We start from the raw sequence: 23,810 nt of genomic DNA, 5'->3' as shown, positions 1-23,810 counted from the left end.
ATTAATATTTTTTATAGTGTAGCATTGGCGAAATTTGTGATTATAGAAGTATAAAATACAATCATGTACAAACTTACAATTCCAATTAATTATAGTCGAATTTCGACTACTGCGGGAGTTCTAGTATATGGAATATTAAAACTGTCTGGTTCTCTTTAACATGTCCAGGGTCGTTGGTTGAGCCATGATATTGGCAGATCAATAACAGCAGTCGATTTACCGAATTTGAATGCTGAACAGATCGTCAATAAGTAGCCAATATCCACATTATCCGTATCTAATTCGTTTCGTAATTCCACGGATAAATCCGGCGTTTCCCCGAATTATTACAAACGCTTACGTCCCAACCGGTCGTGATCACGCGTGCACTGCGTGATATGAGAATGAGACAGACCCATACGAGCGAAAGAGAACGTAAGAAAACACCTGGCCACACGACTCGTCTCGGTGATTTTCTTTGTTACAAAACAAAGCTAGAATGGCTTTAGTTTGGCGCTTTTGAGAACGACTTTCTGCATTATTGGACTCTGCTCTGGGTACATACTAACGTTTTAGGGAGATGATTGGAAGTAATAATGCCACAGTTGATAGCACGCTAGCCATTTTGTTTTGGCGAACGATAACTATTTTGATCGACACAAAACACACACACACACACACACAAATAGCTAGGAAATCTTTAAATAAACGATTTAAAATGGTTGTAGGTACATCGGATCAGTCTTATCGATGTCGTTACGATCTGTTTGTTTTGTCCATTAAAATTAAATCAGAAATACATTAACGTTTACATACAATATAAGAGTCGACTATTATCAAAGCCGGCAATGTGACTTTTGGACAATTATTGGTAAATCAGAAAAACGAATTATTGACTTTGTATTCCATTGGCAGTCACAAAACTCTTCTGAACGACATCTTAGATAAATAACAGGTTAAGTATTAACCTTTATTTAATGCAGGTTTTGAACCGTATTCTTTGAAGGAGACGATTATATTCAAATCAATCTGTATAGACATATCAATAATATTTTTTTGTCCAAATGCACAGATTGCCACTTTTGATAATAGACGACCTCATATATCCGACGTCCGCCATCTCTAACGCAAGAAATATATTATATCCTGTAAGATTGAAGTTGGTCAGAGGTTGTTGACATCAGATTTGTAGTTCTGGTCCCAGGGAGAATAATTCCGAATAAATAACTGATACCTATATTGACAATAAGCAAGTTCTGACTTCTTTTTGTTTATTCCATTGTGTAAAATCCCTTTGATCCTTATACGAGTCAAGAAAATTCTCTTAATGACTTTTTCAATTGAAAACCTTATTTATTATTTATTGACATACTTAGTTAATGGATATAACAATATCGAAAATTGAAGATTCAATCTGAAATGAATATCAAAAAAATACGTCCGTCGAAAAAAATAAAATTGATGGTTACCATTGAAATTAGAAATATGAAATAATAAATTAAAAATGAGCTTTACATAGAGGTGTGAACTCAACATAGTAACTACAAATTATTATAGTGCTTAGTGTTCGGACATTGAAATTCTAATTACTAATATTCACATAAACGTCATTAAACCAATATTAATTCCCTTATTTCCCATGAAGGGGACAAGGTCGCAGCCTTGCTATTTAACGAGATATTAATCATTTTATCATCTATAATAACCATTAGTTATTCACTGGTGATTATACGACATGCTATCGCTCATGCGACCCTGGTACTTCATAGTTCTTAACGAGGTTATAATTCAACTTTTTATTGTCATGTGTGCTAGCTTATTCCAAGCTTTTTTTGTTATCAGATGGGTGGGTGAACTCTAGGTCCATCTGGTGTTGAGTGGTTACCGGAGCCCATAGATATCAATAAAGTTAATGACACCTCCTTGAGACATGAATGAGTCTTTGGTATTTCCTTCACCGTGGAAGTCATTCGTGAACATTTGTTAAGTACGTATTTCCTTATTTCGAAGGAGATCTTCTGTGAATTTTGCATATTGGAAATTCGCCAGATTTGTTTTTTGCATTACGTAACACAAACAAATTCAACTTGTGCTGTGACTTTAGGAAAGTGACCAAAATGACTTTCGAAATACTAAGATAATTTACTCAAAAGAAAAGAACATTATAATTAAGATAGCATCTTCGATCAATCATTATTCTCATGCCCTTCTCCCAGTCACCTGGGCTCGGCGCAACATGTTTTCTCCTTCCATACTCCTCTATCATATACCATTTCTTCGCTCACTCCCCTCTTACACATAACGTCTTTCACGCATCAAAGCACACACAGCATCTTCGATCAATCTTAGCAGATAATATTCGTTTTCTATGCGCTGAAAATATAGATAAGACGGTGAAGAAATCTTGTTTTAGAGTACACATAAGTAAGCTATATGTATAACTAGCTGTACCCGTCCGCTTCGCTGGGCATTTAAAATTAACAATATTATTTCTCACCCCCACAAAGATTCTCATCATTAACGCCCTCGCAACTGGTTCAGGGAGTCCAACACTCATATAAATATTAGCCTATCCATTAAGTACGTGTATTTTCTACATGGATACCAAGTTTCAAGTCAATCGGATGCACAGTTCAGTAGTTATAACGGAACATCCGTAATAACCACTGTAGAATTTATATATTAGTATAGATGATACTTCAAGCGCGTCATGCAACCATGCCGCGGGACAAGTATCGATAAATTTAATTAAAAGTGAATATATATCCAACGTGCCTCAACGAATATCTCCGCTTTCACCCACTTCCACGTAGCGTAGTTAAATGAAAAAAAAAACAACCTTAAACGCTCGCATAACTGCTGAAACTTTTACAATCATCCTGCCTATTACGGCAAATGAAGTATTTTTTTATTGCTTAGATGGGTGGACGAGCTCACAGCCCACCTGGTGTTAAGTGGTTACTGGAGCCCATAGACATCTACAACGTAAATGCGCCACCCACCTTGAGATATAAGTTCTAAGGTCTCAGTATAGTTACAACGGCTACCCCACCCTTCAAACCGAAACGCATTACTGCTTCATGGCTGAAATAGGCAGGGCGGTGGTACCTGCCCGTGCGGACTCACAAGAGGTCCTACCACCAGTGATTACGCAAATTATAATTTTGTGGGTTTGATTTTTATTACACGATGTTATTCCTTCACCGTGGAAGTCAATCGTGAACATTTGTTGAGTACGTATTTCATTAGAAAAATTGGTACCCGCCTGCGGGATTCGAACCCCGGTGCATCGCTCGACACGTATGCACCGGACGTCTTATCCTTTAGGCCACGACGACTTTCTTATAGGTATAAGTGAGTCGTCTATTATCAAAGGCGGCAATCTGTGCATTTGGACAACAAAATTTTATTGATATGTCAATACAGACTTATTTGAATATAATCGTCTCCTTCAAAGAATACGGTTCAAAACCTGCATTAAAAGAAGGTTAATAGTTAACCTGTTATTTATCTAAGATGTCGTTCCGAAGAGTTTTGTGACTGCCGATGGAATACAAAGTCAATAATTCGTTTTTCTGATTTACCAATCATTGTCCAAAAGTCAGATTGCCGCCTTTGATAATAGTCGACTCAAGTATACTTTTGTACTGGCCTTATGATCAGCACATCCGGTTGTCTCTGATAATGGCGTTCTTTAATCGCCAGAGGCCATAACCTCGAATTCTGCTCATCGACGCAGCAGTTAACATCTTCAATATGTTTGATGACCTAATTTCTTCGATTCTTTATCAACTGATAACCAAGTCTTTTGATAATAAGAACTACTGTATTTTTTTAATACTGTTATTCGGTTGTACGTGCAAGGTAGGTATGTCTTTTGTTAGTTATTTAAATGTTTCCGATCCATTAAAAGTTCAGATTGGTACGTTCGAATTGTAATAACCTTTAAGGTTAAATACATACGCTGTAACTCGAAATTCGATATGTTTTTACATTTCTCGTGTACGTGCTATATAGCTACCCGTAAAGATTTTAATACACATATATTATTATTGAAGCAGGTATCAGAACGCAAACAAAGCTGTTTTCTGAGAACATATTGAAATGAATAGTTGAAATATCAAAGTATATAAAAGCAATATTTTATAATGACAAACATGCAAATTCATTCGGGTAATATTATTATGTTGTTATCGAAGCAAACTTAAACAAAAGTCTCTTCAAAAGTCTTTCCTCCGACGGGCCAGTCTCTAGCTTCTGTAAAAGCTATCATTCTCTCCGAATCTTGCGGAGCTTAAAAGTAGAAATGGGTAGGATGGTCTCTTTGTAATACCAAATTACATAACGACCTCGTTAACAATGAAATGAAAAATTTATATATTGGTTTATTGCAAAAAAAATAATTTTTTTTTTTTTTTAAATAAATAGACTATACACAAATGTTCTTCAGCAACGGGAATACAAGAAGACAATACAAAAATAAACAACATTTTAAACTAACTAAAATGTAGAGTAATGTTCTTTTTTGTCCAATTCTGGGCCATTTTTAAAATCTCATATTTCTCAATACGAAGGCATCTAGTTTATAATCATAAATTACAAAATTCTATCCGAATAGACGTACGTACAAGAAAGAAAATTTACAATAACTTTGAAAAATTCTCGTGATTTATCTTAAAACTTTGCCCTTAAAAATGTAAGAGATAAATTGTATGGCTCGTTAGCATTACTAGTTTTAGAAGCGGGGCACGCGCGGTCCTTCCTGGGAAAGGGTCAATGTCCCCTGTTCAACGTAAAAGGGCTATAAAGAACTAGTACATATACCGTCAATGTAAGTGATTTACTAACATCTTGCGGTGAACAGTTTTACATCTGAGTAAATAAATATAAATCAAATCAAAAAAATTTTATTCATCATAAATGAAAGTACATACTTGTTGAACGTCAAAAGAACTACCACCAATTCACAAGAACTAGCCTCCGTCCTGAGAAGAATTGGCAAGAAACTCAGCAGGCATGTCTTTTTTTTATATTAGATTTTTTTTTAATATTCATTTTTACACTGAGTATTATAACATAACAATTATTACAATATTGAAATGCCCGGAGCGAGCAACTCATTCCCACATTGTCCACAATCTTCTAGAATAATCATTGACTTTAAAGTATACATACAAAAATCCGCGTTTGTTCACGCTAATTTCCAATGAAACAGTTTGCATATTTTGTTCCTGTGAAATCAGCTCGGACTAATGTAGAAATATTTGTTTGCATTGTGTACCAGCTCACCCCTAAAGTCGAAACGCGTTACTACAAAAACACAAAAATTAATAATTTAACAAAAAAAAAACTTTTTTAAATTAAGACAAAACAAAATTTAAGAAAAACAATACCAAAGATATTTCGCGAATATTCAAACAATTGTTGTAAACAAACATCTATTGTAATCGAAATACAATTCCCCAGTATACCGCCGGAACAGAATTAAGTTCTGTTTCAACAAGTCGCAATTATAATAGTATGATTCATTGTGGACTTTATGTAGATATTCTTGACCCATGTGCAGAAAACAAAGGCGAATTAAAATATAATTTTAATTGTAAACGAATTGAATTATTATTTTAAGTTGTCAGCGCATTCCTGCTTATTTCGTGACATGACTGCTTATTTCATGACATGTTATGCATGAAATTCAAAAACACCTTAACACAGACACGATTGTAAGTCTCCTAGATTCGGTACACCAATTATATCAAACGTTGTAATTTGTAATTTGCTTACGAGGTCGAGATATGTAATTTCCGAACGCTAGACGATAAGCAAAAACATAAGTACGCTAAATTAAGGGGCCGGATTACAAGACTTCACTTTCACCTAACACACGCCATCTCAAATAACAGCTTCGACTGCTTTATACCACCTAACCACACGCTGTGAAGTTTCAAATATGTAACAGCCAGAAACTAAACTTGTAACTAAACTTGAGACCTTGATCCTTGACCTTGAGACGGTGATCCATCTACATTGATCGAAATCCTCGTTTAACGACCTTTTTCTGTCCTACCTAAGCTGAGCGCCTTGAGAGGCTATATCAGCGTAACCTTAACTAGTAGGTGAGCTCACGGGGCTTGAACCTCAAGCTTTAACGACCGCCTTACCAGCACTGCAGGGAGTGTCGGCGGCACATTTAAAAACGAATGAGAAAATCCCAGGCGGGTACCAATTTTTCTAATGAAATACGTACTTAATAACTGTTCACGATTGACCTCCACGGCGAAGGAATAACATCGTGTAATAAAAATCAAATCCGCAAAATTATAATTTGCGTAATTACTGGTGGTAGGACCGCTTGTGAGTCCGCACGGGTAGGTACCACCACCCCGCCTATTTCTGCCGTGAAGCAGTAATGCGTTTCGATTTGTAGAGTGGGGTAGCCGTTGTAACTGTACTGAGACCTAAGAACTTATATCTCAAGGTGGGTGGCGCATTTACGTTGTAGATGTCTATGCATCGTAAACTCACTCTTCATCAATAAGTGCTACCAGCCTTGTATGGAGCCCGCAATATCCTCATTGAGAGTGACTTCGGTAATCCCCATTGTTTTTTTTTTTTGGGATAATCAATTAATTTTGTTTTTCATTTGTCCAGGTATGCGAGAAATTGGAGATCGGTGCCGAGGCAGACTATTTCGGTCTGCGCGTGTGCCCAGGATCAGGCCCCGGAAGATGGCTTAACTTGCGGAACCCCCTCGATCCGCACCGCATACCCGGAGGACGGCTAGACCTCCGCGTCAAGTTCTGGGTGCCCCCTCACCTGCTCATCAACGAACCGACGAGGCATCAGTTCTACTTGCACGCCAAACTAGACCTGACTGAAGGCAGACTTGTAGTGGCAGACTTAGAAGTCGCCAGGAGGATCGTCGCCTACATCGCGCAAGCGGAGACCGGTGACTGCACCCCAGAAATGCCACCCACCCATATCTACGAAGAGTGCAACAAAATCGGACCGCAGGGCGAAAAACCAGAGGATCATGTCGACAAAATCATCGAATACCATTGCGAGATCACCGGCATGAGAGCCTCCCAAGCGGAATACAGATTGCTTAAAGAAATATCGAAGCTAGAGTCGTTCGGGGAGGAATTGTTCTTCTGCAAGCCCGTTACGCCGCAGAACAACGCCCACAATCTGTACAGTCACTTGCTCTACCACAGACAGCAAGCCGAAGAGCCTCGCGCGAGAGATGAGCCAGAGATAGACGGTGGCGCCACAGTAGGTTGCCTGGCGACCGGTCAGAGCGTCGGCGGCTGCGGGTGTCGACTCAGCACGTGCGTCGGAGTCGGGCCCCACGGCATCGTCGTGTACCGACCTGCTTGTAACGGGGAACAGGACATTGGTGTGGAGAAACAAAGGTCAGTAGTTGAGATATTTCTTTATTGCTTAGATGGGTGGACGAGCTCACAGCACACAAAAAATTTTCTGTATGCACCTGTTTTGAATTGCAATCCAGATTGTTATGTTAAACATTTAAACTTATAATTTTAATGGTTGTAATTTGTTTTGTGCATCAATAAAAAGAAAAAAAAAAAAAAAAAAAAAAAAACAGCCCACCTGGCGTTAAGTGATTACTGGAGCCCATAGACATTTACAATGCAAATGCGCCACCCACCTTGAGATATAAGTTCTAAGGTCTCAAGTATAGTTACTACGGCTGGCCCACCCTGCAAACCGAAACGCATTACTGCTTCACGGCAGAAATAGGCTGGCTGGTGGTATCTGCCCGTGCGGACTCACAAGAGGTCCTACCACCAGTGTAAACAGATTAAAAGAATTTACCTCAATTTATTTAGTATTGGTTTATTGGTTGGTGGTAATCTACATGGCATGCTTGCTACCCATGAACAGACACTGTGGAGGAACATCACATGTGGTCGCGATCCTTAGCAGTGAGGGAACTATGAAGAAGAAGAATCGCTTTCAACCAGGCTCTCATTTGTTGAATTGACTGGCACGCCATCTATATGCTATATAGTAAATCAAACGGGCTTAAGACACAAACGAATGAACGAAAAAAAAACATTAAATGGTTTATTCACGTTTTTGTTTGTTTACCGTGTTTCGTATTGTTTACGTAAAATGTTAAACGCTGCGCTTGATCACGATATTGTCATAATCACATCATGCTTGCAAACCATTTACAAGCAATCTATATTATAATATGTACATACATTTAATAAAGCTATATAATATACCATTTACACATCAACAGATCTCGGAAGCGACTATGAATTTGGCATATAGAAATATTCCTTTTGCGATGTAGTCACTCATTAAGAACATTTTTGACGTAAATCGAAATTCATCCGGGTGATGGAAGGCCGGCTATCCTCAACCCACGCTGGTTCTGACCCAGCGGGGTATTCCGTAGGATAGACCATTCTAACCGGCGCCATCTAGGCGGGCTTCGGACAGCCTGCCGACCGAGAGGGCTGGTGGTCGTGGCGCCGACGACCGCCAGTCCGGCGACCCGAGGGAGAGGGTGATGGGAGAGGGAGGGCTCCGCACTAAACGCTTCACTTTCCCCCTTTTGCCTTTTCATGAGCTCTGTCTCATGCGAGGTTTGGATGCTGATTGTTGAGCGACAGGTTTTAGTCGGTTCGACTCCGACATGCCCCGCCCTCCATCCCCAGTGAAGGGCGGAAGACCGGCGATTTCCTCCTGCCAAAAAAAAATATCGAAATTAGATTTTTCATCTACCGTCACATACGCATAACAAAAATGTTCATATTAAATGCTAGTTTATAGCCCAAAGGATGACTTAAGCAACTCTTATATCTTTCGGAATAACAAATTTAACGCGAGTGAAAACGCAGGGCACTTCTAATATGTGTTTAATTTTAAATATTCATATAACAACTTCTTCTTTTTTCGTTTGAGCAACACAAATTCTCTTTACGTGGCACACTTTTTCTAAAAGTGCACGGTAACTAATATTTAGCATAGGCATCGTAACAGTATTGCGAAATATATTTCTATGTAGTCAATTTACAACAGGAAAGCAATTTCACATAAATGCTTAATTGATTAAAATTATTAAATTGCAACATTTTTCGAACACGTGTCGAAAAGTATGTCAACCATTGTCCAGTTTTTAACGGGCATGAGATAAGTACATATTTAAATGAGGACCATGTGTGTGTTCTAAGAGGTAATACAAAAAAAAAAATCAAAATAAAGCCAGAAGTTTTTGCGGAATGCCCACGCACGAGACACGTTTTTATCATTTTATTTAGACAGATTAAAAATGAGCGTCTATTACACACAACGCAGACACAAGATGGCCGCCCATTTTAAATCCAAAAAACGATTTTTGCGTCGTAATTCAGAAGCCTTTTAAAAATGCTTTGTTATATTTGAAGTTTATTCAAATGTCAATAAAATTATATGATAAATAAAGTAACCAAGTTAAATGCGCATTATCATGTCGCACACAAGGTGGACATTATTAATTCTAAACGTAAACAAGTATATTTCCTTAACTTACAATCACATACAATAAATTAATTCAAATATTAAATAATCAAGCTATCATAGGCTCGCAACGTGTAATTTATACGAAAATAGTTAATGATTTTGTATAGGTCAAGTGTATTTGTTTGTATGTACGTACCTATATGTATATTATTGCGCAGACGAGTGAAGTTTCTAACCTACCCTACAAATCAGAACTCACGACTGCTACGCGGCAGGTAGAGGTAGGATGCTGGTGTAGGTACACACTCGCATTACCACCACTAATCATATATAACGCTTTCCCGTTCATTTTAATTTCTGATTATGAAAGCCCCATCGAAATCTGTTCCGTATTTTACGAGCAATACAAATACAGTTGTAAATGCGTTTTGTTTTACTGTGCTTTTGAGCTTTGAAATCGAATCTAATATTATTATTATGACCTATCCGAGTAATTAATAGTGTGGATGTAACCCTAAGCCCATCTGCTCATAGTAGATCTTGATTCGATTGCACTGTCCAATCCTAATTTAGAATTAGTATTGCAGCAACTAATCGACCTTAATATAAAGCCGAAAAACGATATTTCATCAGAGAGCGCGCCCTAACTTATGAAAACCTGCTAATGTAGGTACAAAAAACGTGTTTTTCTTAAAACTACTCGGGTGTCTTCTAGTCTTATTTTGATGTTACTTTGAAAGTGACTTTCCCAGAAATGTCAAGAACAGTACAAAGTTTCGACTCAGTCATAACATGCAAATTTCTAAATACCTAACTACCTACTACCTACTTACTATTTCTAACTAATTTCTTGAGCACTCATTCGATTGTTTAAAAGTCGACTGATTAGGGACTATCCTACTGATATTATGTATATTCATGAATTAACTGAAGGTTTTTCTGTAAACTGAGTAACGATAAAACTGAGCTCCATTTAATTTTCTGTATACTTATTACTGTAAAGATAAAAGTAATTCTTTAAGATAAAGGCATTTCTTTGCAAACCATAATCGAGGTTAGTAAACAAGACGAATCTTTAGCGAAAAGATCTGGAACATTTTTGATACTCGTACCTTATCATTCGATGTACGATTTACTGTCTCTAGAAGAAAGAACTGCGTGCTCGGGACACGACAATAATATTTAAGCAACAATTACTTAGCAATCTTAACATAGGTATTAACACTGACGGCTAAGCACTGTCACTGGTGGTAGGACCTCTTGTCCGCACGAGTAGGTACCACCGCCCCGCCTATTTCTGCCGTGAAGCAGTAATGCGTTTCGGTTCGAAGGACGGGGCAGCCGTTGTAACTATACTTGAGACCTTAGAACTCATATCTCAATGTGGGTGGCGCATTTACGTTGTAGATGTCTGTGGTCTCCGGTAACCACTTAACACTAAGTGGGCTGTGAGCTCGTCCAGCCAACTAAGCAATAAAAAACTACCATTTAATATCTGTCCACCCTATTTTATTTTTAGTATTAGTTGAAATATTATTATTGTTTATTTAATTCGTTATTTTGTATTCTTATTTCAGCATTCCATACACCGCGATACACCGAGCCCAACCTGCTCGTCGCATCTTCCAGATGTCGTACGTGACTAGCGAAGGCAACGAGGCCACACTCCACGTGAAGATGGCCACTTCGGGACAAGCGGCGGCGCTCTACCGGGCCGTGACCGAGAAGCACGCCTTCTACTGCTGCGAAACTGTTAGAACTGACGTCACCGAACAGTTTATAAGAGATCTGAAGGTAGTTAGTTATCTATAAAATAATAATCTATTTTTTTTAATCTGTTGCATAGCTTTTATCGCGGGCTTTGAGCGCGGAACCGAATCAAGAAATTCCGTAACGAAAATAAAACCTAACACCGCCTACCATTTAGCTCGCGTTCAACACATTCACACGTTGCGCTTGTGAATAAGCGCGCGGTGTGACGTCGCATTGTTTCATGTTTCTTATGATTTAATGAATTTTATGTAATTAAAAAAAAAAAGTGTGTGTGTCCGCTCCGACGCACGACTGGAGTTTACTGGATATAAAAAATTAAACGAAACAATACGAGAAATAGTTCTATATTACGACAACACGATACACTACAGATTATTAACAAATTAACGAGACACAAAACAAACGACTAACAAATATATGAAAATACAAAAATACAATAATGAGAGAAACGCGCGATCAGTACGAGGCTTTGTGGCGGACTGCCGGCGCAGCAGCCCGGCGTCACCTGCAATAACGCGGCCGCGCGTTGGCTCCTGATTGGCGCGCGCACGCATCACGCAATCAGGAGCCAATCAGGCGCATAACGCATTTCGTGTGACATGCTAGTACGATTTTGATTGGCGCGCGCACGCATCACGCAATCAGGAGCCAATCAGGCGCATAACGCATTTCGTGTGACATGCTAGTACGATTTTGATTGGCGCGCGCACGCATCACGCAATCAGGAGCCAATCAGGCGCATAACGCATTTCGTGTGACATGCTAGTACGATTTTGGTCCCCATAATTTTCATACCCCGGGCCTATATATGTAAATCGATTCTAAAGGAGTAAACTCCAAAAAAAAAAATTCTGCACTTCATCTCTATATTATTATTATTCTCTATAAGTGTGGCAAATGTCATACTCTTCTGTCCACGCAAGTTTTGGCTTCACGTCTTAATGTAAAGATTTACAAAGTTGCTTAAAAAATAAATGTTAATATTTTGAACAGGGCACAATAGCATCGATATTCAAGGACTCCACGACGCTGGGCCGCCGCTACGTGTTCGACATCCGGCGCACGTGCCGCGAGGTGCACGACCGCGCGCGCCGCGCCGCACACCGCACCGCCCCGCGCGCCGCACCGCCCGCCGCGCCCCCCGCCGCGCCGCCCGCACGGGTGGGACACGAGGTATGCACGCAGTCACCTACAAACCGCCCAGATCTGCTTTCCCCTCAAATTTCTTCTAGAAATAAAAATTTACCTTGTTGTCACAGAAAACCCGTTCAAGATCGAGCAGCAGCAGCAGCAGTAGCGGCGGCGGCGGTGAGGCGCTGGCGTGTCGCGTGTGCATGGACGAGCCCATCGACTCGCTGTTCCTGCCGTGTCGACACGTGGTCTGCTGCGGACAGTGCGCTCCTAGGTAACTAACTAACTTAAGAACCATGTCTAAGCAATCAAAAATTACTAATAATATTAAGATAAACTATTGACTGCTGCTTCTACAATAGCTTATGAAGTCCATTAATATAACATAAGTTCAGCTGATATGTTAAAACTTGATGATAGCGACATCTATACGTTGATTTAGTAAATATTTAAAACATTATTAAAATCAAAGGAATATTTTAATACAAGACTCTCTCCATTACATACAATAACTCATTAGTTCAGAATGAACTTATCCGAGGAAAAGATAAAGGTAAAAATATCTCATATTTAGAGATACGAGAATTGTTTCAGTTCACATCACAGATTACTATATTGATATATTAAGTTTTACACATTCAAAATTTGATGAATATGACGTGTTGAAATAAAGAAGTTTTTTGAATCGTATTTATAATTGTGATTTTGTTATTTGTTTACAGATGCAACCGCTGTCCGTTGTGCAGAGGCGAAATCGAGAAACTGATGCACATCTTCCTCCCGATGGAGTACCAAAAGAACCCCGGTCTGATCGTCAAATGAAAACTACAACCCACAATCGATCGCCGATCCTGACGAATTTGCTATTCAAAGATTGGGAGCCCGCGACGAAGCGGTCCAGAAGGCCCTTAGACATTCAATTGTGAAAACAATCGACATTTGCTTGTCAGTGTCAGTGTGACAGCCCGGTGTGACGGTGACAGGAGGGCTAACAAGTGTGTGTGCGGTCTAGTCAGAATAATGAAAAGTGCATTTTTATATGAAATAAGTATTCGTCCATAGCCGATTGATTAACAAGAGTCAGCCGGGGTATCGCAGTCCACGCGCTCTAAGCCAGCCAGTCGGCAGTCAAACAAAATGGTCGCATTCCATGTGTTGAAATTGATTTCTAATATCGACAACGGATATCTTTATGTACTGTATGTATGACTTAGTTTTGTTTGTGTCAATGATGTTGTACGTATGTACCTAAAGTTAAATCAGAAATAGTTTCAAAGTTCAAATTATTCTTTAAGCATTTTTTAACTCTTATGCAGATTTTTTATATTATTGATTATCCACTGGTATTGTACTTATTACTCATTACTTGCGTTTTTCACAAGAATTTTCGTTATAAGTTTTTAAAATAAGAAAAAAAAAAGTTTAATGCCTTCGTTTTAGAAGGCGAATTGTATTTCAAATAAATTGTGATTTAAAAAAAAAAGGAAATGAAAAATAAACAAAAAATATCTTTATTAATTGCATTTTTCTCGTACAGCTTTGTTATTATTGACCACTAATCGTGATCTAATTTCTTGAATTATTGTTTAATATTAAGTTGATATATTTTCTAATTTAAGTTATAACAATAGTTTATTTTGTAAGACCTATGGTCTGTAAGTGATTTAACAAAATAAAAAAATTATAGAATTATTCACTTGTTTTCATTATTATTTGATCTTAATATTAAATTATTAATTAACAAAATTAAGAAGACTCCCAATATTATTGTGTATACTTCTAGAAATGGTACACTAATATATAAAGTATACAAGAATATATATGATCTGTATCTTAAATTGTCAATTTAAGGGTTCCTATTCCAAAGGGCATACAGAGGGCGGACAGACAGTGTGCAGCTGGTCAAGAGATGGCCGTAACTTAAATTGTTTCTAATATGTATCAAAAAATACTATTTACATATTCAAAACATAGTGTTTAAAAAAATATGGAAATACATTTGGAGGAAACGACAAAGGGTGGGTCTTCCACTGAGCAAACGTTGCTGGGTAGACTGGTGACCTGAATGTTGTTTGCGTATAACTTTTATTAATTCAGGCTTTTATAAAAAATATTACAATAATGATGTTCTAAGATAGTTACTGCTACACCAAAAAACAGTTTTTTTTTATTTTTTTTTATTGTTTAGATGAGTGGACGAGCTCACAGCCCACCTGGTGTTAAGTGGTTACTGGAGCCCATAGACATCTACAACGTAAATGCGCCACCCACCTTGAGATATAAGTTCTAAGGTCTCAATTATAGTTACAAGTCAAGTATATAGTATAGTAATGAAATATGTTTGTCCTTTCATTGTCCTTAAATATTGCCATTATGGGCTTTATTGATACTACTTTAGCCTATATTTTTATTTTATTTATTATGACTCGAATATCGTTTTTGTTGATTTTATTGATAGCCTTGAAAGACTTCTATTTTCAACTCAAAGCATGAAGGTAGTTACTAGAAACACTGTTATAACCAGTTTAAAATATTTAGTGAATTATCCATGGTTAAGACTTATAAAATATATTCTTGTCGATCAATGCAGTGTATAACAAAGCCATCGGAGCTCCGTGGTTCGTGAGGAACGTTGACCTACACGACGACCTGGACCTCGAATCAATTCGGAAATACATGAAGTCAGCGTCGGAACGGTACTTCGATAAGATAATCGCTTTATCGTTGCAGCCGCTGACTACTCTAGGAAACCTGATCACGGAGCAGGAGCTAGTCACCGTCAACGCCCTAAGCACGTCCATACGGATCCATCAGATCCAATAACCCTTGCATTAGACGCCTTCAGTTCTAACACTAGGACTAGGGACCCCGGTAACCGTACTCGTCAAACTCGGCAAAGAGTTCGACATGCAACATAACCTAAGCATCAGCCCGCTGAGTTTCTCGCCGGATCTTCTCAGCGGGTCGCGATTCCGATCCACTAATATATTCATTCGAGAAGCAGGAATTCTTGAGTTGTTAGGTCTCCTTTGGAGGCGCTCGGGCAGCTGTTAGCAAATCCCACCCCTCGTAGCTAAGCCCTTGCTCGCCCACCCGTCCTGGTGAATCTGGAAAGGCCTCTAGGCCATCAGTAATACCTCAAACATTAAAAAAAAACAGCTTATAACAAGCGGAACATGTTTTCAAAGATATTGTACTTACCTTACATTTGGACTTCCTTATCTGGACTTTTTGGCAGGAGCGTGTGGAGCGAAGTGGTGTGAATTGTTATATTTTATTAATATATATGTATCTACTTATTGATTTTAAATCAATTCTGGTTTAAATGTGTAAGTAATATTTGTGGCTTATTAACTATTGAGTGTTGAAGTTTGAATATGTAAGTACCTAATGGCTATGGAGGGTAGAGGTAAGGAGAATCGTCTCATATGGGAGAACTTTGAAAAAGTGTCCCACTTTCAGCACTAAATAACAATTTAAAAATCCTCCAGAATGGCGCTAGCATAGGCACAGGGTATGATATGAATTGAGCAGTTGTTAACTGATAGAAGTATGCTGAGTTAGGAAATTTAATATATTTAATGACTAGAGTAGTTACTGACAATGTAATACACAAGACCTCACACGTTTACGTAGTTCAGACTAATTTCGTCAATATAACCTAAAATTATTTTTCTGGTAAAACGTGGAGACATCGATTGCACTTTCTTATCAGCTTTAAAAAAAAGACTTTTTTGATTTTGTAGTGCCCACAGTTCTTTCATCCTTTTTATTTCTCTATCTTATTCTAATAACTTTCAGCGCCTTTTTTTAAATTTACCCGGTTGCTACTGTAGCACCACCCTTATTTAGCAGATTTTATCGGACACTTTTTACACACTGAGACCGTTCTCCTTACCTCCATAGGAATGGCAGGCAACACTTGTCACATGTGAAGTAATAGTTTTCGAATATTGGAATGTTTATTTAAATGTTTAAAACAGATTATTGTCTTCTCTTCAGTTATGACTAGGACTTCTCATCTAGACACGGACAGTGCAACATCTTAGGGTTTTATAAAAATAAAATATTGTAATGGTGTAATAGTGTACAAAGTCTTTGCCATATAATTGTATTAACCATGAAGCAGGGTGTTTTTAAATAGCCCCTCACCTACAAAAGCCAGTCCCCTCAATTTTAACCATCCAACATTGAGCATCTATGAAAGTACACAAATGTGGGAAAATTAAACAAAGCCGCTGGACGTAGCTTCTCAGATTCTTCCGAAAAGTCCACTGGTAAAATTTCATAACCACCGTTTTACTGAGATTTTATTTAATTTCATCTCATCTCGTTTTATTTAATTTCATCCCATTTGATTAAAGACTCAAAGTAATCAACTTCATCTCATTTCGCTTCATTTAATTTTTCATTTATTAACAGTATTTAACAATAAAATAAAAGACTTGTCTTAAAGGTTTTATTATCAGGCCACAAAAATCTTCAAAAAAGCTTTTACGTGTCACGAGTTAAGCGCCCTCGTTCTATCCTCCATAGACGGGTGAATGAAGTTAGCCCCTCAAAAAAAATTTTTTTTCCTGTTTTCTACTTATTTTCTATTAATTCGTTTGTTCATCATTTGTTCTTGATTGTTCATTGTTAATAATTGTTTGTTCCCCATTTATTTATTTTAAAAAAAATATTAAAAATATATCTAAAAGTTAGCCCCTCGATTGCAATTTTTAATATTTTTTCGTCCTTAATTACTCGTAAATATTCATTTTCGATTGTTCTTATATAAAATACGTTTGTTCTCTTTCGAAATTACTCATTTTTTGTTTAATTAATTGTATTAGTTGAATAAATGTATACAAAATATGTGTACTGCGCATGCCATAAGTGTATAATCTATGGCGCATGCGTCAGCCGTCAACTATAATGCCTAAACTTTCTACGCGGTTTTAATCGTGAAAAAAAAACAATTATAAATCCTGAAGGATCGATTAATTGGTATACAGTTTAATTAAAAAAATTAAAAAATAAATAAATAAAATAATGTGCATTCGCGTAAAGTTAGACCAAATACATTTTTTCCATCCTCCTATATACCTATCGCTATGAAGGTATAAAAAAGATAGGTTAAGAGTTCACATAGGTAATATAAACAAATAAGTAAATATGTTCATTATTTATCTTTCAAGAGATAATGTAGGTATACATTATAATAACATTTTGACACAGTCGAAATTATATTCCTAACATTAGTAATATAACATTTTAATATTTTTTTTATAGGTTATGTATTGAAATTGTTGGAAAATTATTTCATGTTTTAGCTGGAAAACTACATGGAGAATTATATGCAATACAAGATAATGAGCTCCATTAAATGAATTCGAATGAAACCAAACTGTTTACCATCCAAATTCGATTGTCGGGCAGATAGAAAACGAAAATTCACTCATAGTGAACCTCGGCCTGCATTTGTGAAACGGCAAAGACTCACTATTATCAAGGAAATTGAAGAGACGACTAAAAATGAGATGTGTCGTATTATTATACCTTTGCCATCTTGTAGTCAAGGTAGGTGTAACTGTCAATAATTAGTTACACTCACAGATATCCTAATCAAATAACAATCATCATTATCCTGCCCTTTTCCCAGTCACCTGGGGTCGGCGCAACATGTTTTCTCCTTCCATACTCTTCTATCATATACCATTTCTTCGCTCACTCCCCTCCTACCCATATCGTCTTTCACACAATCAATAATATCAATTATAATATCAGATAACAATAATATAATAATCAAATAACAATATCAGAAAAAATGAGAATAGTTAGTTAGTTAGTGGAAGTAGCCAAAATGGGCAAGTGGATCTCAGTTCCTATTACATGAGGTACTAGGAAGTTTGTGAAAATGAAAATTTATCACAGTGTAATATCACTTACTTACTTTAACAGTGAAGGAAAACATTGTGATGAAACCTGCACACCTAAATGTTCTTAGGATTTTCTTAGGTGTGTAATCCACCAACCAGCACTAGGCCAGCGAGGTGGACTAAGGCCTAAAAACCCTCTCAATGGTAGTGAAGGCCAGTGTCCAGCAAGGGGATATATTATATGGGCTGATGATGATGACTAGGAAGTTAAATACTACTACTACTACTACGACAGTACACATATAATCCTATATATTTACAAACTATACGTTTGTTGGAAATTGCTAACATGATTTCATATTTCCAGATGTCCAGCCACTTGAAAATAGGTGTAGTAATGACAAAGCTATCCAAGTAGCTCCAGCACAGGAACACAAAGGCAAGGCAAGTGTGTATTGCCACATCACCCCTTAATATATCTGAAGCAAGTATAAGTAAACAATCAGAACCAGCAAAAAAAAAACTGTTGTTCCTGAGGACAAATTTGACAGTGATGAGTCAAATGCACCAGCAACAGAAGGATCAACTGTTGACTATGAGTTATCTCTCTATATCTCCACTCCATCAAAGACTTGTGCACTTCAGACTATAGCTCTCAAGAAGACTAAAAAGTTGAAAAAATGAATGTGTTAACAACTTTATCTAAAGTGAAAAATAAACAACGTTTATATATTGGTCTTCCACAAGAATTATGTTTCATAATAGGCTTGATTGAGAAACATACAAATGTTTCTGAACAAAATATTATATTATGTCTGATGAGAATAACATTAAATAGAACATTCTCTCAATTGGCTGATGATTTCGATTTATCTGTAAGTCAAGCAAGCAATATATATATAATATATTTTTCAACAAACTCCCAGAAATTGCAAATGTAATATCACCCCTTGTTAGACTATAAAAAAAACAATACAATAAATATATATGCAGGAAGGATAATTGATGTCAACTTGGTGGAAAATAGAAAGTTTTTAGATAGTTTGCCACCTACAAAACTCTTTAATTAAATAACAAAGTAATCCTTACTTATAAATAGGAAGTTTTGTAAGTATTTTCACTCTTCATTCAAAAACTACTGAACAGATTTTAATAAGACTTTTATGCTGGTCTTCTATGGCTAGCAACTCATTATTATTTTGATTCTGTTTTCCACAAATGTGCTAAATATGGGCTTATATATATGAAAAGGAATAAATATTAATGTTATGTAACCTTTGTACCTGTATGTTAAGAATAATTTTTAATAAAACTTAATTTAAATTGAAATATTATTTTTATTAAATGACATTCACTTTGTACACATCAATATTTTGTACTCCCTAAAAGGAAAATAGGTATAAAGTTTTTTTTAAATATTTAACATTACATTTTTGTGTAAGATTAGAAAATTGTTATTCTTCCAAAAAGAAACTACATTATCTAACAACTGTGCAACTTACTCGGAATCAAAATCAATACCTACTAATTATAGTGACCTGATTAGTTTTTTCAAAGTTGCTGGATGCTACACAAAAGTAGCAAGTTTTACTTTTAGCACAATACATATGCATTTGAACTTGTCAGTGTGACCAGATTTAGCAGAATTCTGCGATTTTAGCAGAATTAGACCCCCAATTTAAGGTTTAGCAGATTGTGTTGCAGATTTGAAAATAAGGAATTTTTTGGCTGAATCTCATAAAAACTTCGCAGAATTGTAGCAGGATTTGACATCTAACTGTGTTTCATATTTAGTCATTCGGGTAGTTGCGCTAAAAATATTTGAGGAATTTTACCTTTGTAAAACAATGTCAAGTTTTTCTTCCAACAATGCCAGCACTCAAGCAAATTTTAGGGGATTCCCCGTTAAATGTTTAGCTTTGAAGTTGTGTGTAGTGTTCAATGAACACTGTTTACATATTTCCTAAATAGTGGTCGACCATCGTCACTCAGTTGTGTAATACTCGTAATTTGCAATTTCTTGATCCGCAAAACGGTTTATACAAAGAATTCACAAGTTTGGCCAGAACTGTTTCTAAATTTCCTAATTTGGTTAAAGAATCTAACATGCAAGCAATTGACTCCGAATATCGGGAGGTTAAATTAGACAAAACAGTATCCAAACTGTTAGAATCTGGAGGAAGTTCTAATCCCACACCTATGAGTTTGAACACAAAAATGTTTTGGGGCCACATTTCAAAAATGACGAAGGCTGATAGAACTAAGTAGTATCCGCACTTGGTTGATTTTGCAAAGGCCATGATGATTTTGCCTATGTCTAATACAGCTTGTGAGCGCCTATTTTCTCAAATAAGCAACATAAAAAACACTTGCGGAACAAATTTAAAAATGAACATATTGCAGCAATTCTACATGTCAAACAGGCAGTTAAAGAACAAGGTGGATGCGTCAATTTTACGCCATCAAAAAATATGGTAAAGGCAGCACAAAGCCCGACAGTTCCATATAAAACATGGGCGCCACAGAAATTTTGAAGTTATAATTTGTTAATAAATATTTGAAATTGCCTTTTTTTGTTCTTTTAAATCCTCGTAAAAATGATGACCTTATCTATTAGCAGAATTTTGGAATTATTTATAGAAACTAAGCAGATTTTAGCAGAATTTATACGAGCAACTGGCATAATGTTCGATTTAAATCTGGTCACACTGGAACTTGTGCATAATATCTTTCTTTAATTTTTTTTTGCCTTTTTATTTATGGAAACATAGCTTGCTTGTTTGTCACTTGCTTGTTTGTAGATCTATCAAAAAAACATAATTTATGTTTTTTTTAGCACAGTGGGCAATAACCTATTATTCATATTAATTATATACGGCGCGGCGATGCGAAAATTCATTACTGAATTATTTAAAAATGATAGGCATAATATAATATTTTAATTCGCGATCTGTTTATAATTTTTAATATATGATTTAAAAATAAGTTATCTTTAATATTTTTAATTTTGTGATTTATGGGGTGGTCACAGTCATTATTATAAAAATAGAAATTTTGAGGAAATATAAATGTTTAATACAAATTATTTTAATCGAAATAAATTCATATCAATCCAAATTCATATTTGAACTATGAAAATTGTATGGTATGTAAACAGAAATATATTTTATAATTATAATGACTATTTATTCCATGCAGTATCGGTTAGAGAAGCTTGCACAGCTTCTCTAACCGACACTGCAACTAGAATAAAGTCTAATAAAGAATAAGAATAAACTTTTCTTCGAAGCTCAATTCTACAAGGGTATTCAATCAGATAGCTATCTATCTGTCGTTCCTGTATGAAATTTTGGTATGTCGAAATCTTGGATAAATCCAGCAAAGCTAAATAAAGTATTTACCTAAAAAATATGTTTATGCTTAAAGTCACGTGTTTATGTTATTCGAAAGTATTAAGCTCCAAGCAGCATTTAGCTCCAACTAAATTCATTAAGAACCAATTTTTCAATCGATGATTAAAACAACATTAATACTGAGAATGAATATTTATTTATAAAATACACATATGTTTTGACCACGAATTTTGCACGATAATTTAAATTAATATTCATTAATATTAATTTAAATAAATATGAATTAATCTTCTTCTTCTATAACCCATAGTCAACAGTTGATCCTTCTGTTGCTGGTGCATTTGACTCATCACTGTCAAATTTGTCCTCAGGAACAACAGTTTTTTTTTTTTGCTGGTTCTGATTGTTTACTTATACTTGCTTCAGATATATTAAGGGGTGATGTGGCAATACACACTTGCCTTGCCTTTGTGTTCCTGTGCTGGAGCTACTTGGATAGCTTTGTCATTACTACACCTATTTTCAAGTGGCTGGACATCTGGAAATATGAAATCATGTTAGCAATTTCCAACAAACGTATAGTTTGTAAATATATAGGATTATATGTGTACTGTCGTAGTAGTAGTAGTAGTATTTAACTTCCTAGTCATCATCATCAGCCCATATAATATATCCCCTTGCTGGACACTGGCCTTCACTACCATTGAGAGGGTTTTTAGGCCTTAGTCCACCACGCTGGCCTAGTGCTGGTTGGTGGATTACACACCTAAGAAAATCCTAAGAACATTTAGGTGTGCAGGTTTCATCACAATGTTTTCCTTCACTGTTAAAGTAAGTAAGTGATATTACACTGTGATAAATTTTCATTTTCACAAACTTCCTAGTACCTTATGTAATAGGAACTGAGATCCACTTGCCCATTTTGGCTACTTCCACTAACTAACTAACTATTCTCATTTTTTCTGATATTGTTATTTGATTAGGAGATCTGTGAGTGTAACTAATTATTGACAGTTACACCTACCTTGACTACAAGATGGCAAAGGTATAATAATACGACACATCTCATTTTTAGTCGTCTCTTCAATTTCCTTGATAATAGTGAGTCTTTGCCGTTTCACAAATGCAGGCCGAGGTTCACTATGAGTGAATTTTCGTTTTCTATCTGCCCGACAATCGAATTTGGATGGTAAACAGTTTGGTTTCATTCGAATTCATTTAATGGAGCTCATTATCTTGTATTGCATATAATTCTCCATGTAGTTTTCCAGCTAAAACATGAAATAATTTTCCAACAATTTCAATACATAACCTATAAAAAAAAAATTAAAATGTTATATTACTAATGTTAGGAATATAATTTCGACTGTGTCAAAATGTTATTATAATGTATACCTACATTATCTCTTGAAAGATAAATAATGAACATATTTACTTATTTGTTTATATTACCTATGTGAACTCTTAACCTATCTTTTTTATACCTTCATAGCGATAGGTATATAGGAGGATGGAAAAAATGTATTTGGTCTAACTTTACGCGAATGCACATTATTTTATTTATTTATTTTTTAATTTTTTTAATTAAACTGTATACCAATTAATCGATCCTTCAGGATTTATAATTGTTTTTTTTTCACGATTAAAACCGCGTAGAAAGTTTATAGGTTTCCTACTTCAATGGTTTAGGCATTATAGTTGACGGCTGACGCATGCGCCATAGATTATACACTTATGGCATGCGCAGTACACATATTTTGTATACATTTATTCAACTAATAAAATTAATTAAACAAAAAATGAGTGATTTCGAAAGAGAACAAACGTATTTTATATAAGAACAATCGAAAATGAATATTTACGAGTAATTAAGGACGAAAAAATATTAAAAATTGCAATCGAGGGGCTAACTTTTAGATATATTTTTAATATTTTTTTTAAAATAAATAAATGGGGAACAAACAATTATTAACAATGAACAATCAAGAACAAATGATGAACAAACGAATTAATAGAAAATAAGTAGAAAACAGGAAAAAAAAAATTTTTTGAGGGGCTAACTTCATTCACCTTCCATAGATCTCGTACATTTAAATTTTACACAATTTATGTGCAATTATTTTTTTAAAGATTTTATGACCTTGCAACGAGATCTTTAAGCCCCAGTTATGTAGAATATGATATATTTAAGTAAAACAACCTTTGAAAGATTGGCGCAACGTTTTTCTTGTCATAATTCCTT

The 23,810-nt window shown here is 36.0% G+C and overlaps 1 protein-coding gene and 3 long non-coding RNA genes across 10 annotated transcripts in view; 2 read left to right on the top strand and 2 right to left on the bottom strand.

Moving 5' to 3' along the window:
• Positions 1–14,046, top strand: part of LOC101741011 (E3 ubiquitin-protein ligase MYLIP) — a 34,627-nt gene extending 20,581 nt beyond the window's left edge. Inside the window, exons 2-6 of the mRNA XM_004926892.4 lie at positions 6,628–7,388; positions 11,028–11,244; positions 12,217–12,396; positions 12,483–12,628; positions 13,077–14,046. Coding sequence (XP_004926949.2) covers positions 6,628–7,388; positions 11,028–11,244; positions 12,217–12,396; positions 12,483–12,628; positions 13,077–13,176 — 1,404 coding nt within the window. The 3' untranslated portion in view covers positions 13,177–14,046. The remainder of the gene's footprint in view (positions 1–6,627; positions 7,389–11,027; positions 11,245–12,216; positions 12,397–12,482; positions 12,629–13,076) is intronic.
• On the bottom strand, positions 8,041–16,738 carry LOC134200718 (uncharacterized). Of its 2 annotated transcripts, none has more exons than XR_009975758.1 (3): positions 15,556–16,738; positions 12,470–15,473; positions 8,041–8,694 (listed from the first exon to the last, which is right to left on the bottom strand). It is a non-coding gene; the product is annotated as an uncharacterized LOC134200718 (long non-coding RNA). The 2 variants fall into 2 exon arrangements; XR_009975757.1 differs by having other exon boundaries at positions 12,470–15,461.
• A 493-nt stretch (positions 16,739–17,231) lies between these two features.
• Positions 17,232–19,544, top strand: LOC134200716 (uncharacterized). Of its 2 annotated transcripts, XR_009975754.1 has the most exons (3): positions 17,297–17,541; positions 17,629–17,916; positions 18,583–19,544. It is a non-coding gene; the product is annotated as an uncharacterized LOC134200716 (long non-coding RNA). The 2 variants fall into 2 exon arrangements; XR_009975753.1 differs by having other exon boundaries at positions 17,232–17,916.
• A 2,201-nt stretch (positions 19,545–21,745) lies between these two features.
• On the bottom strand, positions 21,746–23,250 carry LOC134200715 (uncharacterized). 5 transcript variants are annotated; one of them, XR_009975752.1, is made up of 3 exons: positions 23,021–23,250; positions 22,593–22,839; positions 21,746–22,106 (listed from the first exon to the last, which is right to left on the bottom strand). It is a non-coding gene; the product is annotated as an uncharacterized LOC134200715 (long non-coding RNA). The 5 variants fall into 5 exon arrangements; XR_009975750.1 differs by having other exon boundaries at positions 23,166–23,242; XR_009975751.1 differs by having other exon boundaries at positions 22,593–22,880; positions 22,968–23,145.
• Positions 23,251–23,810: the final 560 nt, after the last annotated feature.

The sequence above is a fragment of the Bombyx mori genome, chromosome 20 (assembly GCF_030269925.1).
Source record: "Bombyx mori chromosome 20, ASM3026992v2".
Lineage (NCBI taxonomy): Eukaryota > Metazoa > Arthropoda > Insecta > Lepidoptera > Bombycidae > Bombyx > Bombyx mori.
Note: the sequence above shows the minus strand (reverse complement) of the source record. Positions and strands in the feature narration are given on the sequence as shown.